This window comes from Ranitomeya variabilis, chromosome 1 (assembly GCF_051348905.1).
Source record: "Ranitomeya variabilis isolate aRanVar5 chromosome 1, aRanVar5.hap1, whole genome shotgun sequence".
Taxonomy (NCBI): domain Eukaryota; kingdom Metazoa; phylum Chordata; class Amphibia; order Anura; family Dendrobatidae; genus Ranitomeya; species Ranitomeya variabilis.
This window is the reverse complement of record NC_135232.1, coordinates 401,849,945-401,875,212: the sequence shown is the minus strand read 5'-3', so window position 1 is coordinate 401,875,212 and position 25,268 is coordinate 401,849,945. Positions and strand designations below refer to the sequence as shown.

General features: G+C 42.2%; 1 protein-coding gene across 1 annotated transcript in view; it reads right to left on the bottom strand.

Annotated features, from left to right (window-relative positions):
• JAK2 (Janus kinase 2) overlaps positions 1-25,268 on the bottom strand; it is a 337,554-nt gene that overhangs the window by 80,125 nt on the left and 232,161 nt on the right. The window contains exons 5-8 of the mRNA XM_077249154.1: positions 13,913-14,058; positions 12,865-13,183; positions 11,107-11,226; positions 7,649-7,806 (exon numbers count right to left, since the gene is read on the bottom strand). Coding sequence (XP_077105269.1) covers positions 7,649-7,806; positions 11,107-11,226; positions 12,865-13,183; positions 13,913-14,058 — 743 coding nt within the window. The remainder of the gene's footprint in view (positions 1-7,648; positions 7,807-11,106; positions 11,227-12,864; positions 13,184-13,912; positions 14,059-25,268) is intronic.

Below are 25,268 nucleotides of genomic sequence, written 5' to 3'. Positions count from 1 at the left end.
TATCAGACCAAAGCACAGATTTCCACTGGTCTAATGTCCAATCCTTGTGTTCTTTAGCCCAAGCAAGTCTCTTCTGCTTGTTGCCTGTCCTTAGCAGTGGTTTCCTAGCAGCTATTTTACCATGAAGGCCTGCTGCACAAAGTCTCCTCTTAACAGTTGTTGTAGAGATGTGTCTGTTGCTAGGACTCTGTGTGGCATTGACCTGGTCTCTAATCTGAGCTGCTGTTAACCTGCAATTTCTGAGGCTGGTGACTTGGATAAACTTATCCTCAGAAGCAGAGGTGACTCTTGGTCTTCCTTTCCTTGGGCGGTCCTCATGTGAGCCAGTTTCTTTGTAGCGCTTGATGGTTTTTGCAACTGCACTTGGGGACACTTTCAAAGTTTTCCCAATTTTTTGGACTGACTGACCTTCATTTCTTAAAGCAATGATGGCCACTCGTTTTTCTTTACTTAGCTGCTCTTTTCTTGCCATAATACAAATTTTAACAGTCTATTCAGTAGGACTATCAGCTGTGTATCCACCAGACTTCTGCACAACACAACTGATGGATGTTCCCAACCCCATTTATAAGGCAAGAAATCCCACTTATTAAACCTGACAGGGCACACCTGTGAAATGAAAACCATTACTGGTGACTACCTCTTGAAGCAAATCAAGAGAATGCCAAGAGTCCCGTTTTCCAGTACACTATATGGTAAAATCAATGGTGCCACTCAACAGCACAACATGACTCGCAAAAAAAAAAAGTCTATACCTATAATATATATATATATATATATATATATATATATATATATATATATATATATATATATATATATATATATATATATATATATATATATATATATATATAGCGTCATTTTCCGAGATCCATAGAGTCTCCATTTTTCAGGATCTGGGGCTGGGCGAGTTAATTTTTGCGCACCGAGCTGACCTTTTTATTGATACCATTTTCGCATAGATACGATGTTTTGATCGCCTATTATTGCATTTTATCGCAATGTTGCGGAGACTCAAAGAATGTAACACTGGCATTTTGATTTTTATTCTTGTTACGCTGTCTACCAATCAGTTTAATTATTTTTCTATTTTGATACGTCGGGTGATTTTGAACTCAGGGATACCAAATGTGTATTTTTTAAATTATTGTTACATTTTGAATGGGACCAAGTTAGGCGATTTGAACATCATTTTTTTATATATATTTTAAAAAACTATTTTTTTCCTACTTTTTACTTGCTTCAATAGTCTTTTTAGTAGAATTGAAGCTGCAATTGTCTGATCGCGTGTGTTAGGCCGGGATCACACATACACGAGATACGGCCGAGTCTCGCAGGTGAAAACGCAGCTCTGGCACCGGCACTCCGGAGCGGAGCGTGCAGCCGCACAGCAATACATGGAGCTGCACGCTCCGCTCCGGAGTGCCGGCCCCAGAGCTGGGTTTTCACCTGCGAGACTCGGCCGTATCTCGCGTATGTGTGATCCCGGCCTTACACATAGCATAGGTTGAGCCCTACTATGTGTAGCAAAAATCATCATCTGCTACAACAAGCGCATGCCAGCTTATCGGCGCCCCGCAATCATGCTAAATGTCTCTGTCAGGGACAGTGGCATTTAACATGCTAACAGTCGAAGGTGGATTGCGATTCCATCCACGGCTGTTATGGGCACATGACAGCTGATCAAATCAGTGGTAACGTGCTGGAAAAGTTGCGGGCTTAGTGCTGGAGCCCACATCAAAAATGGATAAAGCAGGTTTACTAGTCCACTAATTATAAAATCACTGCTTTATCAGCAGGAGATATCAGAACTACAGCACGCTGCCCAGTAAGTGACATCGCTGGAATTGAGAGCCCTGCCTCTACCTCATGCCGCTCTCAGATTAACGGCACAGTCGGACGCCTTATAACACGGACGACGCTTACATCACAGTGCAAGCGTTACAGCTGCACAGAAATGCATGTTGTCATGCTCAGGCCAGGAGAGCGGATGGCCAGTCACAGCATTTCTATGCAATCGTAGTGTTATACGGCCGTATGATTGCACCCTAATTGTGACATACCTAGTGACAGATTGCATTTAAAAAGGATTTGTCTTAGGGAATCAATCCCTTTAAAGGGAATCTGTCAGCAGGTTTTTGCTATCTCGTCTGAGAGAAGCATGATGTAGGCAAAGAGACCCTAAATTCAATGATGTATCACTTAGTTTTCTGGGTACAGAGGTTCTGACACAATCAGAGCTTTTAGATTTAGAATAAAGCAGAGCTGACCAAGCTAACCCCGCCCACATCAGGCTCTCAGTGAACAAAATCCATAGACCGTGAGGTACTTATCACAGAAGGGGCAGAGTCGGACTTGCAAGCTTGCAGCCAGCTAGTCACAGCAATGATAATCACAGTCTAAAGAACACCACTCAGCCGGACATGCGTCACATTGCTGAATTTAGTTTTTTAACCCCTCATGCAGTCCTTAAGTTCACAAAGCAAAAATCTGCTGACATTCCTTTTTAAGAAGCAATATGACAAAATGCCTTTCATAGAACCACTATTCTTGAGTTCATCTTAAAAATGCCATTTAAAAACATTTCTACATTAAATGCTATGCCCACCTTTATAAACATTTTTTCCAATACACCTAAAGAAACTAGTGATGTGACTGGTTTGAAAACTGTAGGTCTACACTAACTATGCAGACCTATGTGCTTCCATCAAAGCAGACTGTGCATTTGGTTCTGATATTATACTCTTTCCACCTGCCCCTTACTTTTGGCTACCATACATATAGTAGGTTAGAGAGTTAAAAAGAAAAGATGAAGGAGAATAAGGCCGGCGTCGTACTAGAAAGTTTTACGGACGTATGAGAGGCGCAAAAACGACGCATTGCACACGGACCAATGATTCTCTATGGGGCAGCCCCTATCTCCCGTATATTACGCATCCGTATTTTACGGGCGTAGAAAATCGCAGCATGCTGCGTTTGCCAGCGTATTGCACAAAAAACCCGCCAATGAAAGTCTATGGGGGCGCAAAAAATAGATTACACACGGACCATTAGTGTGACTTGCGAGAAATACGCCACACATCTCCAGGTGCCAGGAAACGTGCCAGGAAACGTGCCAAGCCCTCAATCAGGAAGCTGAGACATGCTAATTAGCTGAAAAAGCCAGACAGACATCCTGGAAGTCTGGCGCACGCCTCCAAGGAGTTGCAAGCAGCATGGCAAACCTCATCAATGTGGATATGTTCCTGGTCCAGGAAAGGCCCGAGATTTGGGACCAGCGTGATGCGAATTATGCAAACCGGGCAAGGAAAGAGGCTGCTAGGAGGAGCATTTGTCTGATCCTTTTCCCAAATTATGAGCAGCGGCCACGTGAGGGACAGAGGCAACTAAGGCTACGTTCACATTTGCGTTGTGCGCCGCAGCGTCGGCGCCGCAACGCACAACGCAAACAAAAACGCAGCAAAACGCATGCACAACGCTGCGTTTTGCGCCGCATGCGTCCTTTTTTTCATTGATTTTGGACGCAGCAAAAATGCAGCTTGCTGCGTCCTCTGCGTCCAGACGCGGGCGCCGCAGTGACGCATGCGGCGCAAAACGCAAGTGTGACGCATGTCCATGCGCCCCCATGTTAAATATAAGGGCGCATGCCGCATGCGGCGACGCTGCGGCGCTGACCGCAAATGTGAACGTAGCCTAAGTAAGTACAGTCATGAATATCAAGTCTTTAATATTGCAAACTGCATTAAGAACAATGTTTTGTCACTATTATTATTTATGTTATTCTGATTTTGTATGTATATTGCACTATTTATTTAATGGTGCTGGACATGAGAAAGGGAGTTACTTACAGCGTTTATAGATACCGCTTACAGTAAGCAAATTTACAATGACAGACTGGTATAGAGGGGAGAGGACCCTGTCCTTGTGTACTTACATTCTATGGTGTCCCCCTTTTATGTGATTGGGGTATTTGTGTGTTTATTTTTATCACTAAAGATATTTATTAAGAAATGCAGCTTACTAGGGCATATTAAAATCTGTGAACTCACTGACACCTTATGATACCAATGTGCACAATGGCCTTATACATTACTTTCTTCTCTGTCATTACAGTGGAAGATGTTATGAGACGTTGGTGAAGCATTCGGAACCAGTAACGAAGAGAAAGGCAGCAGCGGGCCAGGAGTGGGTCATCTGCTCCAGCAAAAAGAAAGTATATATACTTTGACCGGCTGTCCTTTCTGGATCCCAGTATGGATCTCAGACCGTAAGTACAAACCTCACACCACATTACACATATGTTAGAAATGCTCATAGATGATTTTTCAAAATAAATTTTTACATTTTCCTAACAGAACTCAATCCAACCTCACTGAGAGGGAGACAACAGGGTCCATCTACGGATCCTTCCATGTTTCTCCCTCCGGATTCATCTTCGGCTGCCCCTCATGTTTCACAACCACCTGGTCCAGATGCTGCAGCCCCACCCACAGATGCACCAGCTTCATTGATGCCCGAAGATACTGGCCACAGCAGCCCCACTGTTCCACTTGAGGCCTCCCCACAGCTTGATGTGACCTCACGCCGTGGTCGCAGAAGGAGAGAGATTATTGCAAGCCGAAGGAATGTGGACAGTGGTGTCTTAAATTATTTGGCCAGGGCTACTCAGGTTGAGGGTGAGGAGGCCTATGCGAGGAGCCTGGCCCGGTATCTCCATCCCATTCCCCATGAGGTGAGGCTACGTGTGAGAGGGTGCATTCAAATTCTTCTTGATGCATGCACCCCCCCAAATGACCCTAATAATTTGAGTACATTCAAAGGTGGCAGCTGTCACCATGTAACCTCTTAAGTATGCCAAGAAATCAACCAGTGCATGCTCAAGAGGGATCTTTAGCACCTCCTCCACGTGGGCCTACACCTCAACCCTTTCCCCAACAGAACCCACCAATGGCTACATCATACCAAATGGCATCCTTCCAGCAACCTTACCAATATGGCCTCTTGTCTAGACCCAGTGTTGGAGGCTGGTCCCAACCTGGGTTAGGACGACATGGCCATATTGGTGGGGGTTGTGACTCACGTGACTTCTACTATCGTCATGATGCCCATAGTAGCAACCCTTATGGCCAGTACTCAACTGGGCAATCTGAGCAGGGCCACATTTTTGAGCATGCCCAACAGAGATCACAACAAGAGGGTGAAGGACAACTGGGCCAACAAAGGCCACAAGAGCAGCAACCCGAACTGCCGCCATCACCTCCACCAACATATCAGAATCTTTAAAATTTGTTTTGTTTAGCCTTGCAAAATGTGTGTGATATACACAAATTGTTAATCTGCTGTGATAGCAATGTTTTTTTTTGGTGGTAATTAACTCTGGCCAAGTTATAATGGCCTCAAAAGCCATATGAGGGCAATATGATGTTTAAAAACAAAAAATTGCGTTATAATCTCATTTATAAAAAAGGAGTTTAAAAGCCAATTTATTTGTGTTTTCCAATCATTATTACATCATACACAATAATAGTATGTTATAAAACATCTATTAATTAAGTTAAGTCAATACAACACACAGAGTTCAGTAAGTAAAGTAATTTTTTAAAATTTTCAGAAAATATAGTTAAGTAAACAATTACAACTGAGAAACAGCATAATCTTGCCATGGAGTAGCACCCTGAGGAGAAACAAAATAATTTGTGGAAATATCCCTTACTTTTAGGCCAGAAAGGGGACACCGCGGAGGAAGGCCATGTGGTGTAGGCCTACCCACATTGGTCAACATGTCTTCACCACTAGCAGCTGAGGAGCAATCATGAAATCTCGTAAAGTTGTGCAAAACAACACACTCTTTTATCGCTTCATTAACATTTGCCTCACTCAGCTGAATGGCAGACTGGAGGATACGCCATTTGGCACACAGAATCCCAAAAGGCACACTCCACCAGTCGCCGCGCCCGTGAAAGCCTCAAATTAAACACCCGCCGCCGGTGGTCCAGGTTGCGCCGGGGATAAGGCCTCATCACATGCCTCGTCAATTGGAAGGCCTCATCTCCCACAAGGACATATGGCACTGCTTCAGTATTGTAGCCTGGGAGTTGTCGTGGTGGTGGGAGGTCAAACTAGTTTTCACGTAGCCGCCGACCCATAATGGATGAATTGAAGACCATAGAGTCTCCAGTTCGCCCATAGGCCCCAATATCTACAATTATAAACCTGTAGTTACTGTCAACTACAGCTAACAAGACTACAGAGAAAAACTGCTTATAATTATAGAATTGGGAGCCTGAGTTCGGCGGCTAACGCACCCTGATATGTTTCCCATCCAGGGCTCCAATGCAGTGAGGGAAATCGCAAGTGTCCTTAAAGCCACGGGCTATTTTGATCCAATCATCCAGTTTGGGCTCAGGCATGACAAGTTCGTGGAGCTTAGCCCATATTTCCATACATGCTGCCCGCACAATGCCAGAAATAGTGGATCGCCCGATGAGAAACGCCATAAGACAATCCAGTTGACAGGAAGCTGAAAGCACAGAACAAATAATGTTAGCTAAGTAAAAATACTTCACAAAAACCAGAGTAAACACAAGTAATTTGTAGATGTAAAAAGGCATGATTAACAGTGTAACTTTAAAAATCTACACTGGGTACGTAAATTGAACATTTTAACTACATATTTTGTATCAGCTTTTGTTATAATTTACACATATAATTTAAATGAGCTGCTAAGAAACAACATAAAAAAAACACCATCATCAACATACAGTATGTGAGGATCGTGAATACATACCATAAGGTAAGGAGAAGACGCTCCTCTGCGGACATGCATTTTCGCATCCTGGTGTCCTGAAACGTTATTCCTGGAAGTACTGTCTCCAACAAGATGTCAAAGGTTGGTATTGTCATGCGACAGTATAGATAAAATTTTTCAGGATGTGCCCGCAGAGCTGTATAGACCCTCTGAAAACGGCCCTTAGTGACGCGATGTCTCAAAAGTGGATGCACCCACATTCTTCTCCTCCTTCGCGGATCCACTATCATGGGGTATGGCTGGCCAAAGCGACGAGACAAGACCCAGTTAAATAACACCCGCTGAGTTGGGTGAAATGCAGCAGCTCAGACATGGTGGCAACGTAACAACAATACACCAACAGATGCCCAACCACAAAATGGCCAGATGGGAGGGTGCCACCTGTTGTAGAGGCTTTAAATAGGATTGGTGATGATGATTTAAATAAATTTCAGGCCAGAAAACCGTTAAAATGTCCATTTTGTAAGGCTGCGAGAAAAAAAACGCATTACGGATGTCATACGGATTACATAAGCAGAATTACATGCGCAAAATACGCTGCCACACCCTGCCTACGGATGGCACACGGAACACTGCTTCGGGAACATTTCTGCGTATTGCGCATGTAAAATACTGACCGTATTTACCTAAGCCTAGTGTGATGCTGGCCTAAAAGAGCAGGAACATTACTATTATTTACAGGCTCCTACTATTGGGACAAATAATTTGTGAAATGTGTAATAAAAATTGGTTGTAAAATTGCGTTATTTTACATTTTAAATGCATTTGAGAAATAAATACTGTACGAAAAGTATACATAGTTTACGTATGTTGTATGTACTATGAAATTGTACTTACGAAACAGGCCCATGGCAATAACTCTGAATGCTTTCCAGTACTCGGGGAGGCACTACTTCCTTGCAAAGATAATGGTGTGCATCTGCCGTCAATCTGTAATATCCATCAATAAGCGATACAAAGGAAAGAGCTTCCTTCAATGATGTAAATTCAACCTCCTAGAAAAATCAATAAAAAAAACCCAAACATGATCTAAATTTCACAAATTGCAAATTACAGTCTCAATTGCAGTAACATAATTACACCACTGGTCTTGGGAGATAAATGTTTATATAACAAATTCATCACAGTTGTGCATGCAATATGATAAATGCTTTTAAAATATGCTTCATACATCCTCATACCCCATTACAAGTGACACAATAAAGTGGTTATCCACTACTTAAATATTGATGACTTATCCTATGGATAGGTCATAAACATCAGTTCAAATGGGGATCTCGCTCTAGACACCCCCCACAGATCGTCTGCCACCCACACCAATCTAATATTGATGACCTAACCAATGGAGAAGTCGTCAATATCTAAGCAGTGGAGATCCCCTTTAATGCTGCAGCAATGTTTTAGACTTTCTCTTCTAAGAAAAAAAAGTGCGGTATAGCTTTAAAATAAATAAATAAATAAATAAAATGATGTGCATTTTGTTTTATGAGGAAGGAAATTAAAAGTGTCAAAAACACAACCCTTTTCAGGAAGGACATAAAGTTGTGTTTTGAAGTTTGTGTGTGTCTCACAATGCAAGATAACCCGCTGATCACTTAAGAACAGTGGCGGACACAGGAAACCTGACGGTGGTGAGATTTGTGAGAAGTCAGTAACCCAGTACACCACATGGTAATCAGTTGCGAAACACAGGCATGAAATAACACCAGCATGTACACAATGTGTATTTCCCACACTGCACTTCTCTAAGGCTATTTACAATACACCAATTGCATTGTCTAATGAGGAAGCAAATCTGTGCTCATGAGTCGCAGTTACAGTGCCCTGAAAAAGTATTCATACCCCATGAACTATTCCACATTTTTTCACATTACACCCACAAACTTAAATGTTTTAAAAATATAAAGATGAAAATTGTGACCCGCATTTGTATTCAGACCCTGCAGTCTGATACTCCTAAATAAAATCCTGATTGACCAGTTGCCTCGAGAAGTCAGAAAGCTAGTAAATTAAGTCCACCTATCTGTAATTTATTCTCAGTATAACTACAGCTGTTCTGCGAAGGCCTCAGAGGTTGGTTTGACAACACTAGGGATCAAACAGCATCATGAAAACCAAAGAACTCACCACACAGGTCAGGAATAAAGTTGTGGAGAAGAGTAAAGCAAGGTTCTGTTATGAAAAAAAAAAAATAGTCCAAGCGCTGAACATCTCACGGAGCACTGTTCCATCCATCATTCAAAAATGGAAGGCGTATGGCAATACTACAAACCTACCAAAACATGGCCATCCACCTGAACGGACAACCCAAGAAAGTAGAGCACTACTTTAGTAGTCAGGAGGCCCATGGTCACTCTGGAGAAGCTGCAGAGATCCACAGCTCAGGTGGGAGAATCTGTCCAAAAAACAACTATTATTAGTCTACTCCACAAATCTGGCTTTTATGGGACAGTGACAAGAAGAAAGCCATTGTTGAAAGCAATCCAGAAGAAGTCCGGTTTGCAGTTTGTAAAAAGCCATGTAGGGGACATAGCAAACATGTGGAAGAAGATGCTCTGGTCAGATGAGACCAAAGAAGAACTTTTTGGGCGAAATGCAAAACGCTACGTGTTGCAGAAAACTACCACTGCACATCCCCCTGAAAACACCAGCAGCATCTCTGCATTGGGGCTGGCTTACAATCAGGGCTGGGGGCACGGTTAGTCTCAGAGCAGTGACAGAACCCGCGCCGGCGTAGCCCCTGTGATAGAAATCAAATGCCGATGGGGGGAATAAAGTTTATCTTCCCCTGGAGCATTTAGCTGCATACAGGCACCGGGCAGGTTAGTAATGCTCTTAAACTGCAGATAAACCTTATATCTGCAGGTTAATAGCGTTTTTTTGCTGGAGACAGATTCCCTTTATCTTTTTACTCGTTTAACTCAAGATACAGCAACATAGTGTTAGGGCTGGCAGAACGCACCAAATAAATATAAAGATAATAAAAGGTGCGTTTGCAGCCCGGGGTCCACTTTGCAGAGATGGAACCTGCTGCTAGGTAATGGCGGCACTATATGGCGGTACTACACCGGGCTAAACTCGGGTTCCATCACCCGGTATGAATTGATGCGAACTCTGTTAGTCACAGGGAAACTAAGGAAACGTTTTGCCCTGTTAGCAGTCACAGGGTGCAGCAGATGGACGCTAGTGGGATCCCTGAAATTCACCCCCACTATGCTGGTGATTGATCCCATTCTGACCCTCGGTGGCTTTTGAGCCCACGCCTGAGGACGCCCCAAGTCAGATGCTGAGATCAAGCGGGAGTTCCCACCCTACACTGACCGGTTGTCAGGACTAATTATAGATTACTGCACAGAGTGCGTACAGTGCCACTCTGGCGGATGCCACTAACCACCCTTAAGGGTTAGGAAAGTGCACTAATTGCACACGGCGACGCACTGGCGGTCACTGCTGGTTTGACGCAGGAAGGATCATGCTCTTGCGCTTAGGATAGCACTGTCTGGAACTAGGTAGCTCCAACATTCGTAAACATTCAACAACTCTAGGAATGGGAATGATTAAGGAGCAATCACCAGAACAGGCATACAACCACACACACGATTACAGGTTTATACTAGTGCATGGCCGGGCGGCAATGCAAGCCTTTTATAGATGTAGCCTTCCGGGACCTTCCTAGTGGTCCAATCAGAGCCGCTACAGGACCTGAGCATGTGACCTCCGACCTGCAATGAGAGGTTGTCCCACGGGCATGCTCAGTAGATGAAAAGCAAGACAGTCCCTGGAGCATCTTCTCACCGCTGATCAATGCTGGTTGCAAAGGTTGAAACTGGGGCAGCAGCCGTAACCAGCCGCACAGTATCAGCCTGAGCCAGACGCTGGGACCGACGTCTCTGCTGAGCAGACTCCACTGTAGCTGGGGAAGAATGGGAGACCGCAGAGGACATGGTTCGAGATTCCCCCTGTGCAGCGGCGGGAACTCGACACCTAACACATAGTGGTTTAGATCTTCATTTAAATATTGTATGTGAATTTATATACGAGTGTGCGTGTGAATGTATGTATAGTATGTGCGTGCAATCAAGTTTCATACACCCATACTCACGTGTCATGCAGGGCAGGAATTGCATACATAATTTAATTAAAATAAATTGCTACAAGTAGCAATATACTCCACAGACTACTAGCTGGGAGTGTTCATACAGCCCTTTGGCCAACATTATCTGAATTCTATAAAACAGAAAAAAAATCAATGTATATTTTTAAATTTAAAATGTTTAGACAAAGGAGCCACTTACCAGAGACTTGTTGTCCTGTTTGTGGATAGTCACGATTCGGCTTTCACTGGAGTCATCTTTGCTGGCTTGTTTAATGCTTACATCAATTATATCTGGAAAATCACAGTAGGTCTGCAGGTCCTGTCATGATAGAACACATTGGACTATACTTCAAAAAATAAATTACTAAAAGAAACAAATAAGAATTAAGGACTTGGAATGAAAACTTATTATTTAAGGTTAAAGTGAACTGGTCAACTTAAATAACACTATTAAATCTACAGATATAGGCTTATTCTGCAAGTTAATAGCATTATGAAGGCGCCCGGCCGCTGCACTGAAAGTGCGGCACACAGAAGAAAATGAACTTTATTTCTCCCAGGAGCCACCAGCTTTCAGTCATACAGATGTTCAGGCACAGTTAAAGACACCGCTCACAGCATGGTGATTAGAGGCGGTGAGCACCCCCTGGCACTCTCACTGACAGGAAGCAGCGCAGAACCGGTTGTCAGTAGCCACTAATCACAGTGCTGTGAGCTTTGTCTATAGCTGCGCCAGCACACGTCCCCCTAGAATAGTCAAATTCAATTTCTCTTGGTAGAGGTATGTTCAGTGCAGTGGCTGAGTACCTTCAAACCAATATGGGATTAATCTACAGGTTAATAGCTAACGATTAAAAGCATTACCTGAGAGTTAACCTATACGTGCACACAAGCAAATACTTGTCAATCCAGGGTAGCGGACGGCAAGAAGCAGCCGGGGACAAAGCCTGCCCGATTAGTCTACATTGCGGCTCAGTCCCCAGTAGCTTTTAAAGTAAGCTTTTCTCTGAAACGCTGCTGAAATCATGCAGCCTATGTCTGATACATGTTGCCTGTGGATTGGACAACAGGTATCAGCTGTCAGGTTCATGGTACCTTTTTATTTTTTACTTTTGACAAAGTGTATTTTTTCCCCGTTATCAAAATCTGTATAAAAAAAAAATTGCATTCTTGCAATTTTCACACAGACTACTGGAGTTTGCTTTTTTTTAGCCTCTAGCTTCCAGTTACATTAGCCACCATGGTCAGACCTTGACCTCATCTTTTGTATTGAAGAATCTAATGAGCATGTGCAAAGCTCATTGTGAAGGTAGGGGGAGCAGGCCAATTGTGACACCTCCTATCGTGATAGGTGGATCTTGCATTATCAGCTGTGTATAGCAGTGTTACCTGTCATTGGGATGATGTTTCTGCTGATAAGGAACCTTCCTGAAAGAACAGGAAGTATTAGTTCTAAAAAAAAGCACCAGTGGCAAGTGTGAAAATTACAAGATTATTAATTTTGTTAATTATTCATTTTTCTGATCACGTCCAGAGCATTTCAGGGTCATTTGCATTTGAATTAAATCACAATTTTTTACAGTTATGGACTGGAGGGTTTTTGGTTTCATAAATAAAAGGAATCGATTGGCTTATCTTTCAAAGAGCTACATGACAATATAAGCAGTTTGGGGAGGGTTGATCATCAATTAATCATTAGATTCCATTTAAGGGTATTTTCACACAAAGCGATAGAACTGCATTTTTATGCTGAATTTTTTTAAAAAAATATTACAATATCAGGGAGAAAAAAAACCTTGCGTTTTACCTTCATTTTAGAAAACTTCACCAAAATCACAGAGCGATTCTATTGTGTGAACACGCCCTAAGGATATGTTTTTCCTTCTTTTAGCTGGGCTTAACACTGTTCTTTGGTTCTAGACACATGCACCCAAAAATCAGATGGATTAAGCATTACCTCATCAAATGGATCTTTGTCTCTAGATCTGCCTCTTGAAAAGCGAATACCTTCATTTGCAGTGACCACAATAGTTGCAAAAATCTCTCCTCCTGAAGGATCTCGGCAAGATTCCTTAACTTCAAATTGTTCGGAGTAAAACGCTGACTGCAAGTTTTCCAGGTTTATGAGATATTTCAGTTTTAAGTCTCTGGCAGTAGCTTTGCATTGGCTAAATTGTTGAATGAAACTTCGGAATCTGTATCGGATTCTCTTGCGGGTCAGAATATGATAGTCTTGGATTTTGGCACGAATGCACTTCGGTAAAAATGTCTTATAGCTGCACAAAAAAAGAGAGCATTAATTTACACTAAAGAATTGGAGATATCTTGTGAGTACAAGATTTCAAGCCCCATTCCACGGAAAACAATTTTTTTTATAAATTAAATGGTAATTTAAAAACATCTACAAAGTTTGATACCTCTATTCGTGTTATTGCAGTAGATTTATGACTAAAGTGACCAAAAAATATAGAGAACAAATATTTAAATTTGTTGTCTCAACTTGGCTTTACAGGTGTAAAAGGGAAGCAGGGAAGCAGATTGCTCCCGAATGACTGACAGTTCAGACTGACTGACAGTATTCTGCTGCTGGCCCGAACTGACCGCTCTCGCATTCAGCTTGCAGAGACAGCTTTGCATTTATCATTTTGTGGAGCACGGAGCACAAGAGTACTGAAGCTTCAGAGCAGCCCTTACAAGCTCTACAGTAAAGAGCTTGTAACTGCTGAGCTAGGTGACTGGCCACCATTGATTGATTGCAGATAGCTAGTAACCTAGGCAATGAAAAGTATACAAAATTAAAAATATAATCTAAATTGTTAAGCTGCTTGTTTTCTCAAGCTCTTTGCAATTTTATCCATTTAAGAACAACTCTAAATAAAAGGTGTGGACCACAGTAGATAACGCTATTGGACTTTTGTCACTATTCAGAGATTCTTCGTTTATAATGGATGTTACATTAATTATAGACCATAAGATAAAAACGTGTCCTCTCATAGAGTAAATACCTGTAAGCATTGTATATTGCAATTGGGCTTTCCTCTTTTTCACTGGCCAAACGCATCATGTCAAGGACAGCCATACCGAGGCATTCCTCTTGTGTTTCATGTGTTATGGGTACTGTCATCCAGCCATTCAGAAAGTCATCTCGCCACTTTAAATAAAATAAAAAAAATATATATATATTTTATCAGAATTTTGGCATTTTTCTATGGAATCTAAACTGAAATAATCAGAAATTATAAACTATATTTATTTATTTTACTCATTTATATAGCGCCATTAATTCCACAGCGCTTTACAGCCATTATTAGCACTGTCCCCAATGGGGCTCACAATCTAAATTCCCGGTATGTCTTTGGAGTGTGGGAGCAAACCAGAGAACCTAGAGGTGACCCACGCAAACATGGTTAGAACATAAAAACTCATGCAGATGATGTCCTTGGTGGGATTTGAACCCAGGACCCCAGGGCTGCAAAGCAACAGTGCTAACCACTCAGCCACTGTGCCTCCCTTTGTATTATACAAAAAAAGGGCACAAAGTCGCCTTCATATAAACAAAACACATACACACCAATACAAAGTCCCAACTAACCCCCTCGCTTCCTCTTCCGGCCACTGTTTGGATGCAGAGGTTACATAGGTTGAAAAAGACTTAGGTCAATCAAGTTCAACACTCCTCCACCAATTGTTCATTTTGTCACCAATTTAACTATAACCCACAGCAGCGATGTGTTCGAGCAGGGAGGGCAAGCTAAGAAGTTCACCTGCTCAATGCTAAGCTGTATTTTGTCTGGAAATCTAAGGCCAGTTTTACATATCCAACATTCATGGACTGAACTGCCCATGGGTCTCAAGACCCAAACTCATAATTCTCCCCTCGTATATGCTGTTGAGGCTAAAGAGTTCAGGTAAGGAGATCCATAGGTGGTCAGACATGAGAAACCAGCCTAAATGTTTTGTTTTTCTGAAACCCCGCTTTCTGTATAATGAAGAATTTCATAAGTGCCAAAAAACAACAACGATGGGCTGGCTCTTACAAAGCTAGACAAGATAGATCTTCCATATGATGCTTTCCACTATAGCCAAGAGGTGAGGATTTTGAACTTTCTATTAAATGAAAAAAACGCAATAGTGACTCGACTGGTTATTTTCATATTCCCAGCCACTTGAGGCTACTACGCCATGAATGACTGAGATGGAAATACCCCTGGAGAAACAAACTCTGCAAAAAAAAATCATCATGAATAGCTTTCTAGAGTCCATTTTAAGGTTTTAGAGACCAAGTATAGGCTACATCCCCATTACATAGTAACCGCAAAACAACTGTCTACAAGGAAATGTAATGTCCTAATATGGCTGAAATTTGTATCAAGACACACTGCTCATTTATAAATGACGGAAACCAAACATATTATGGATACATTCTTACAGTGTTTGCATAAACTGCAACTCAAGGAAAAATATACACTGCGATAATTTGGGGGTAAATTATCTCATGAGACTGCCATTTTCTGGTTAACATGTTTGGTAAAAACAGAAATTTAAATATGGAGGATTAGGTTTAAACTGTATCTTTGTACAGTCATGAATCATGATCTTTAAGTCCTATGTTTTCATGGTTACTGAACTACAATTATAAGCATAAGTTTTTACACTTTTCTTGACCAATACATCAAGTATAAAGAAAGGATGAATACTTACAGCTTTGTCACTTATTTTTCAAGACTTCTGAAATTTGCCAAGGCATAAAGATTAATCAGCTTCCGGGCCAAATCTTGACTGATGCCAACCCATTATTAACTAAACAGTCCTTAGAGTTCATCACAATTTCTCTGGTTATGTTTGTATAGGAGGATTGACCACTGGTTCTCAAATGATATTGAGTTCTGGGGTATTTCTGGTAACGGAGCCAAACTTCCAATATTTTGTTCATTGGGTCAGTTAGTTATCACTTTCCTTGTGACATGGTGGTCTATCATGCTAGAAAAAGCATTATCAGCAAATTACTCTGGGATTGTTGGTAGAAGTTGCTCTTGAATGATGTCTAGATACCATTCTTTATCCCTGGCAGTGTTCTTAGGCACACACGAATGGTCTCAGGATGCTTTACTGCTTCCATGCCACAGTACTGTTTGCATGTCAAGGCAGTGGACATCTTTTCTTCTTCATACAATCATTCTTTCAGATTTCCCAGACAGCCTGGAGGGAGCTTCATCAGAGAAAATAACTTTACCACAGTCATCTGCAGCCCATTCCTGTCCGTCCTGCAGAACATCAATCTGTCCTTGATCTTTGTCAAGGAGATTGCCCTTCTTGAACCCAGGCTAGCCTTCAAAGGACTTTGCCTCACTGTAAGTGCAATTTCACTGACACCTGTCTGCGGACGTTCCTGAGCAAGTTCTGCACTGGTGTTGAACCAACCCCTTGACGAATCCTGTCTTGGTACTTGTTGGATTTTCTTGGGTGCCCTGAAGATTTTTTTTTTTTTAAGAGCACCAGAAGCACTCTTTCTGAATGGGCTTTTTGTGATTAACAATTTTCATGGCAAGGAATGTCTTTGCAAATCATCTGATCACTCTTCATAACAATCTGAGTCAATGCAAATTTCCACTATAAAAACTGAAATCTCAAAACTATTGGCCATGACTATATACAGCAAAGCAATAAATCACAGAGCATAAATAAATGTTAAGTCATCGGTCCCACTAACAAAAAAAAAATTGGGGGTTTTAGATTTCGGTGGTTCATGCGGTGGCAAAAATTTGATGTTAACTTTATCCTGCATGTCAGTGCGATTACAGATATACCAAACCTTATATGTTTTACTACTTTTTCAAAATAAAAACACTTTAAAAAAATAAATAAGGCTTCTTTTTAATGTAGGTTTGAGGGTGTACATTGTAAAGAAATGGAAATGTATGATGTGCTTAGTTCATAATTTTTACCCTGTCAGACTAACTTGAAAATAACCTGTAAAAGGCCTTCCCGACCTTGGACTCAGTATGCCCCGATTGGGAACGAATGACTGCCCAACCTTGGACGTACTCGGTACATCCTAGCGCTTTTGCACACACAGGAACTGTGCTTGTGCAATCGCCGTTGGGTGTCTAGCTAATATCATATCTGACACCCAACACCGCTCCTGGCAGGTTAACCTCCTAAATGCTGCAATCGATATTAATCGCAGCATTTAGAAGGCAGGCAGAGGGAGGGGGCTTCCTCTGCCCTCAGATCGGCGCCTCCGCGGCGTCATCACAAGGGCCCGATCATTCCCACAGTGACCAGATGTTGTCATGGCGACATCCGGGTCACTAGAGCATGGTTTAAGGGGCTTATGTCAGTGCAAAACTGACAGTTATAAACCATTGCGACGCTGACGCATTACAATGGTTTAGAACAGCGATCAGGCACAAGAAAGTGAAAGTCCCATAAAGGGACTAGGTGAAAAAGTAAAAATAAATAAATAAATGTTAAATATAAAAAAATAACAATATTTACAAAATAAAAATAATAAAAACACACATATTTGGAATTGCCAAGCCTGGAACAACTCGCTGCATAAAACGGTCACGCTAGTTAACCCCTTCAGTGAGCTTCGTAAAAAAACCCCCAAAAACTGGACATAATCATACCACCAAAAAAAAGTGGAATTAAACGCGATCAAAAAGACAAATGTAAATAAAAATGGTATCTCTGAAAAAATTATCTTGTTCCGCAAAAAAAAAAGCCACCATGCACTTCCATCAGTGGAATAATAAAGTTATAGCTCTCAGAATAAAGCGAAGCAAAAATAATTATTTTTCAATAAAAGTTTTTATTGTGTTAAAGCGCCAAAACATAAAAAAAGATATAAATGTGGTATCGCTGTAATCATACTGACTCAAAGAATAAAACTGCCATGTCAATTTTACCACACACGGAACGACATTTAAAAAATAAAAAAAATCCTGAATTGTTGGTTTTAGTTCTGCCTCCCAAAAATCAGAATAGAAAGTGATCAAAAAATGTTATGTGCCTGAAAATGGTACAACTATAGTTGTAATGGTATCAACTTCACATCAATCCACAAAAAAGCAAGACCCCACTCAAGTCCATCATCTGTTAATTAAAATATAGGGGATTCCATGTTACTGGTACTAACTGCTCGAAAAAAAAAAAAAAAAGGGAACACTTAACAACAGAGTATAACTCCAAGAAAATCAAACTTCTGTGAAATCAAACGATCCACTTAGGAAGCAACACTGTTTGACAATCAATTTCACATGCTGTTGTGCAAATTGAATAGAGAACAGATGGAAATTATTGGCAATTATCAAGACACACAATAAAGGAGTGGTTCTGCACGTGGGGACCACAAACCACATCTCAGTACCAACGCTGTCTGGCTGATGTTTTGGTCACTTTTGAATGTTGGTTGTGCTTTCACACTCGTGGTAGCATGAGACGGACTCTACAACCCACACAAGTGGCTCAGGTAGTGCAGCTCATCCAGGATGGCACATCATTGCGAGCTGGGGCAAGAAGGTTTGCTGTGTCTGTCAGTGTAGTGTCCAGAGGCTGGAAGCGCTATCAGGAGACAGGCCAGTACACCAGGAGATGTGGAGGGAGCTGTAGGAGGGCAACAATCCAGCAGCAGCACCGCTACCTCAGCCTTTGTGCAAGGAGGAACAGGAGGAGCACTGCCAGAGCCCTGCAAAATGATCTCCAGCAGGCCACAAATGTGCATGTGTCTGCACAAACGGTTAGAAACCAACTCCATGAGGATGGTCTGAGTGCCGGAAATCCACAGATGTGGGTTGTGCTCACAGCCCAACACCATGCAGGACGATTGGCATTTGCTACAGAACACCAGGATTGGCAAATTCGCCACTGGCGCCCTGTGCTCTTCATAGATGAAAGTAGCTTCACACTGGACAGACGTGACAGTCTGGAGACGCCGTGGAGAGCGATCTGCTGCCTGCAACATGCTTCAGCATGACTGGTTTGGCAGTGGGTCAGTAATGGTGTGGGGTGACATTTCTTTGGAGGGCCGCACAGCCCTCCATTTGCTCACCAGAGGTAGCCTGACTGTCATTAGTGTGATGCAGTGACCCCTGTAACAGGTAGGGGGCGCTGCATGGTCTCTCCAGTATACACACGGAGGCATATTGAGGCCATGAGTATGCATGGATGTGGTAGTGAGACAGTGTCTGGCATTGTGGTTAATGGGAGGTATGTGTCACAGGGATGGATGCTCCCTGCGATACAACCCGGAGTATCTTGTCATTAGAGCACGTAAGCACTGAAGATGTCATTTAGTGCACCTGGGTCCGGGTTGCGGGTAGCTATGAGAGATGGGAGGGTCTGGCTACCCATATACCTCACCACTGGGTGAGGGCACTCACTGTACCTGTTTCCCTGCAGGAGTATGAGGACCTGTAGTGATGTCATGATCACGTGATCAGCCCATGTGATATACCTCACCTATGGGGTGTGGTTACAAGGTACATAATGTGACCAGGGTGTGGGTCACAAGGCCCTGTGTATGTTCCTGTGTTGGAAGACCTGGGAGGAGGCTTCCTGAAAGCACATGCTGGTGTTGGGAGGTCCTGGGAGTAGGACCGGATCCCTGAGCAGCGTGGGAGTAGGACCGGATCTCTGAGCAGCGCACAGTGAACTTGGGGAAGCTACCGTCCTCCGGTGGGTCTGGACTGACTGATGTGTGCCGCCCAGGCAAGTTGGTGATCCCTGTGGGCAGCTTTCCCAGTGGACTGACAAGGAGTCAGCAGGTGGAGCAGGAGCTCCCGTAAGGTACCTCCACAGACTGTTGGTACTTGTGTTATGAACTGTGTGGTAACCCACGGCAACTGGTCAGAGAGGACCAGCGTGTTTAGTTGCCACAGACTAAGGTTCTGAAACTTAATGTAATGTCCTGGTTCAGTGTGTAAATGGACTGTTCATGATATGGTTTATGAGGCTTAATAAACCGTATGGACTGCTTTGTTTAAAAAAAACGTGCCCGTGTGTTAGAATCCCGTCCAAAGCGAGTGTCCCCTAATACACTCAGTAAGAGCAATCTTACATTAGGTACCAAGATGAGATCCTCAGACACCCCCTTGTGAGACCATATGCTGGTGCGATTGGCCCTGGGTTCCTCCTAATACAGGACAATACAGACCTCATGTGGCTGGAGTGTGTCAACAGTTCCTGCAGGATGAAGGCATTGAAGCTATGGACTGGCCCGCCCGTTCCCCAGACCTGAATCCGACTGAACACATCTGGGACATCATGTCTCGCACCATCCACCAATATCATGTTGCACCACAGACTGTCCAGGAGTTGGCGGATGCTTTAGTCCAGGTCTGGGAGGAGATCCCTCAGGAGACCATCCGCCTCCTGATCAGGAGCATGCCCAGGCGTTGTAGGGAGGTCATACAGGCACATGGAAACAACACACACACATAACAGAACATAATTTCCTTGTCTTGAGGCATTTCCACTGAAGTTGGACCAGCCTGTAATTTGATTTTCCACTTTGATTTTGAGTATCATTCCAAATCCAGACCTCCGTGGGATATTCATTTTGATTTACATTGATCATTTTTATGTTTTATTGTTCTCAACACATTCCACTATGTAATGAATAAAGTTTTGCAACTGAAATATTTCATTCAGTGATATCTAGGATGTGGTATTTTATATAAAGGCTCTGGAAAAGCAAAATGCCTCCTGGCCCCTCAAAAGAAATTCAGCAAATTCTGTGCTCCCAAATCCACCCACTCTATTCTGAGCCCCTGTGTACCTAAACCACAATGACCCCCTTGGGTTTGAATGAGAAATTGAGAGTTTCTCATTCCTTTTTTTTTTTTTTATACAGTGTATACAGATGTTATTTTCCCCATTTGCGATCTCTTCAACTTTTCATTCTGTTTCATTTCTGGAGTATTTTATAAGTTTTTAATTGGGTGTGTTTTTTTCTTATTTTTTTGTCTCCAAGTTTTAGTAGTGGATGATGATTCCCTATTGGTGGAATGAATGTTCGTCTCTCAGGCGTCTGGATTTATGCCGTTGGACAATTATTTGAGAACTTCTTTCGCTTGGGCCCGATCGTAATTACACAGGGTCTCTTTAGGACCGATTGTCCACTTCAAACTGCTTGTGATTTATATTTTTTGCACTTGCAATAATGTTTTTATATCATTAATAAGTGTATATTTACTTGCCCTTACATGCGCCCATAACAAATATGGCTGCTGCAGTTTCTAATATGATAGGGGCCGCCCTACCATGTGTAACACATGGGGATGGTTCTTCCCGATAGCCACCATCCCGGAAGGTGTCCGTACGTAGCGATGTGTGCCACTCATGTCAAACGAGCACTTGTTCCTGACATAGATCGCGGCCGTGACATCAGAAGTGATGGGTAGGCACTGGAAGTCCCGTCCCCATGCGTTCAACATATGATGAGTACGGATAGGCCAGATACTCATGCCAAGGGACATTTAAACTCTGTAAACAGCTTAGAACACACTCCCCCCCCCCCCCCACCCCGAAGGATGCAAGTGTGAAACGCCCATTGGGGCTTCAGTGCAAAACATAATAGGGTAACCATGGACTTTGTGAATGTCTTGGCTGAGCCAGTGTTAGGGAACTACTGTGGCCACTATGCCCTGGTGAGTCTATTATGCACTAACAGAAAGCTTTGGCCGAATCTCAGCATTTTGTTTGGTAACTGAAAAACGACATTTCATTTACTTTCATACCTGAGGCTGTCTGATATACTGTATAAGCGGTACTTTTTTCCCTTATCTGTTTAACCAGACACTCAATTTATTACTCCATATAGTATACTATTCCCTTACCATATTTAGTGATTTGCTTATTGTGCTGCCCCAAAGTTGTATCATTGCCCGCCTGTTTTATACTATTATGTAACACTAGATGGAGGCCAAATGCTATTGCATCAGGAGGGCGGTAATGTCACAATGGGGGCAGGCATGCGGCGCTTTTGTTGCCTAATGGCATCCTGTGATGATCTAATGACTTTTGCATCAGGGGACTCATGTGCTTGACGCCTACGCTTATATGCATTGTTTTTGTCCCAGCGATGCTGTTGCTCTTCAAGATTCTCATTTGCCCTTTATTGTCTTCGACGTTGTGCCTTTGATGCTTTCCTTTCATTGTCATTGGCGTACTTTTTAGGAGGAGCCATGTTGGCGTTGATATTTGCTTTTTAAAGGGATTTTCCCACGAACAAAGTTCATTTTAAAAATTGTCTGTGTCTGACCGTGTACAGAACATACCACAGCTCCTGGGCAGGGGAGGAAGCAAAAGACAATACTGACAATACAACAAGAGATCGCAGAGGATACATTTTGTGAGGTAAAATATTTTTTAAAAAACTGTCAGTGAAATATTTTCCCTCACAAAATGAATCCACTCTGATCCCCTGCTGTAATGTCAGTATTATCTTTTGCTTCCTCCCCTGCCCAGGAGATGTGGTATGCTCCGTAGATGGTCAGACACAGTCAATTTTTAAAATGAACTTTCGTTCACAGGAAAACCCCTTTAATGTGACCGGCATCCTCTGCCTGTAGACATGTCGCGCATCTGACATCAGGATCAGCCGAATGATTCACTGCACCTGCGCAGAATTTGCGCAAACAGATTGCTGCGGTCACATTAAATCTGCGCGTGCACTCCTCCTGTACAAAGATGGCGGCAGTCAGTGAATCCTTCGGCTGATCCCGGCAGCGGCGTGATTGCAACGTTGTTCTGCTGGTGGTACCGTGCAAGAGGCTGCGTGAGTGTGTGAATGTGAGTGTGTGAGTGTATGAAAGTATGAGTGTGAGTGTTTGTGTGTTTGAGTGTGTGTGGTGCGTAGGCGTATAGAGTGTGTGTGTGTTGTGTGACTGTGTTCTGCTGGTGGTACCGCGCAATAGATTGGTACCAGCAGCAGTTTCCATATTGAGAGACCCATCATTTGGGTGTCCCAATATGGCGGTCGGTAAACTTCCTCCGCTTGGAATTCTGGGATACGGTGACATCTGGACAGAACAGGAAATGAAAACATTACAAGGCAATTATATAAATAGATAGATGTGGTAATGTTCACATTTATATGTCCAACTTGTAATTATAAATAAAACTTTTGTAATTTGTTATGAATTTAACCCCTTAATGACCGCCAATACGCCTTTTAACGGCGGCAGTTAAGGGTACTTAAACCACAGCGCCGTTAATTAACCCCTTCATGCCGCGGCCCTTTTTCGTTTTGTGTTTTCGTTTTTCGCTCCCCTCCTTCCCAGAGCAATAACTTTTTTATTTTTCCGTCAATATGGCTATGTGAGGGCTTGTTTTTTGCGGGACGAGTTGTACTTTTGAAAGTCATCATTGGTTTTACCATGTATTGTACTAGAAAATGGGAAAAAAATTCCAAGTGTGGTGAAATTGCAAAAAAAGTGCATTCCCACACTTGTTTTTTGTTTGGCTTTTTTGCTAGGTTCACTAAATGCTAAAACTGACCTGCCATTATGATTCTCCAGGTCATTACGAGTTCATAGACACTAAACATGACTAGGTTATTTTTTATCTAAGTGCTGAAAAAAAATTCAAAACTTTGCTAAAAATAAAAAAAAAAGTGCCATTTTCTGATACCCATAGCGTCTCCATTTTTCGTGATCTGGGGTCGTCTGAGGGCTTATTTTTTGCGTGCAGCACTGACGTTTTTAATGATACCACATTTGTGCAGATACGTTCTTTTGATCGCCCGTTATTGCATTTTAATGCAATGTCGCGGCGACCAAAAAAACGTAATTCTGGCGTATCTAATTTTTTTCTCGCTACGCTGTTTAGCGATCAGGTTAATGCTTTTTTTATTGATAGATCGGGCGATTCTGAACGCGGCGATTCCAAATTTGTGTAGATTTGATTTTTTTTTTTTTATTATTGTTTTATTTTGGATGGGGCGAAAGGGGGGTGATTTAAACTTTCATATTTTTTTTTATTTTTTTTTCATATTTTTAAAAACATTTTTTTTTTTACTTTTGCCATGCTTCAATGGCCTCCATGGGAGGCTAGAAGCTGGCACCACTCGATCGGCTCTGCTACATAGCAGCGATCTGATGTTCGCTGCTATGTAGCAGAAATGCAGGTGTGCTGTGAGCGCCGACCACAGGGGGCGCTCACAGCAGGCCGGCATTAGTAACCATAGAGGTCTCAAGGACCTCTATGGTTACCATCCTGATGCATCGCTGACCCCCGATCATGTGACGGAAAGATAATTTTTGTAGAAAAAATGTGATTTTTTATTTTATTTTCACAGCTCTACGTTATAAACTTCTGTGAAGCACCTGGGGGTTCAAAGTGCTCGCCACACATCTAGATAAGTTCCTTAAGGGGTCTAGTTTCCAAAATGGTGTCACTTGTTGGGGGTTTCCACTGTTTAGGCACATCAGGGGTTCTCCAAACGCAACATGGCGTCCAATCTCAATTCCAGCCAATTCTGCATTGAAAAAGTCAAACGGTGTTCCTTCTCTTCCAAGCCCTGCCATGTGCCCAAACAGTGGTTTACCCCCACATATGGGGTATCTGCGCATTCGAGAGAAATTGCACAACAAATTTTGTGGTTCATTTTCTCTTTTTACACTTGTGAAAAAAAAAAAAATTGGTTCAGAAGTAAAATGTTTGCAAAAAAAAGTTAAATGTTCATTTTTTCCTTCCACATTGTTTCAGTTCGTGTGAAGCACGTAAAGGGTTAATAGACTTCTTGAATGTGGTTTTGAGCACCTTGAGGAGTTCAGTTTTTAGAATGGTGTCAAGTTTGGGTATTTTCTGTCATGTACACCCCTCAAAGTGACTTTAAATGTGAGATGGTCCCTAAAAAATTGGTTTTGCAAATTTTGTTGTAAAAATGAGAAATCGACGGTCAATTTTTAACCCTTATAACTTCCTAACAAAAAAAAAAATTTGTTTCCAAAATTGTGCTTATGTAAAGTAGACATGTGGGAAATGTTATTTATTAACTATTTTGTGTGAGATATCTCTTCGATATAAGGGCATAAAAATTCAAAGTTTGAAAATTGCAAAATGTTAAATTTTTTTGCCATATTTCAGTTTTTTTCATAAATAATCGCAAGTAATATCGAAGAAATGTTACCACTAACATGAAGTACAATATGTCACAAAAAAAAATCTCAGAATCAGCGGGATCCGTTAAAGCGTTCCAGAGTTATAACCTCATAAAGTGACAGTGGTCAGAATTGTAAAAATTGTCTCGGTCATTAAGTACCAAATTGGCTCTGTCACTAAGGGGTTAATCGAGGACTTATTTACTACAGTATGTTATCCTTATTTCTTTATGATTAGGGATTTAAGCTCCCA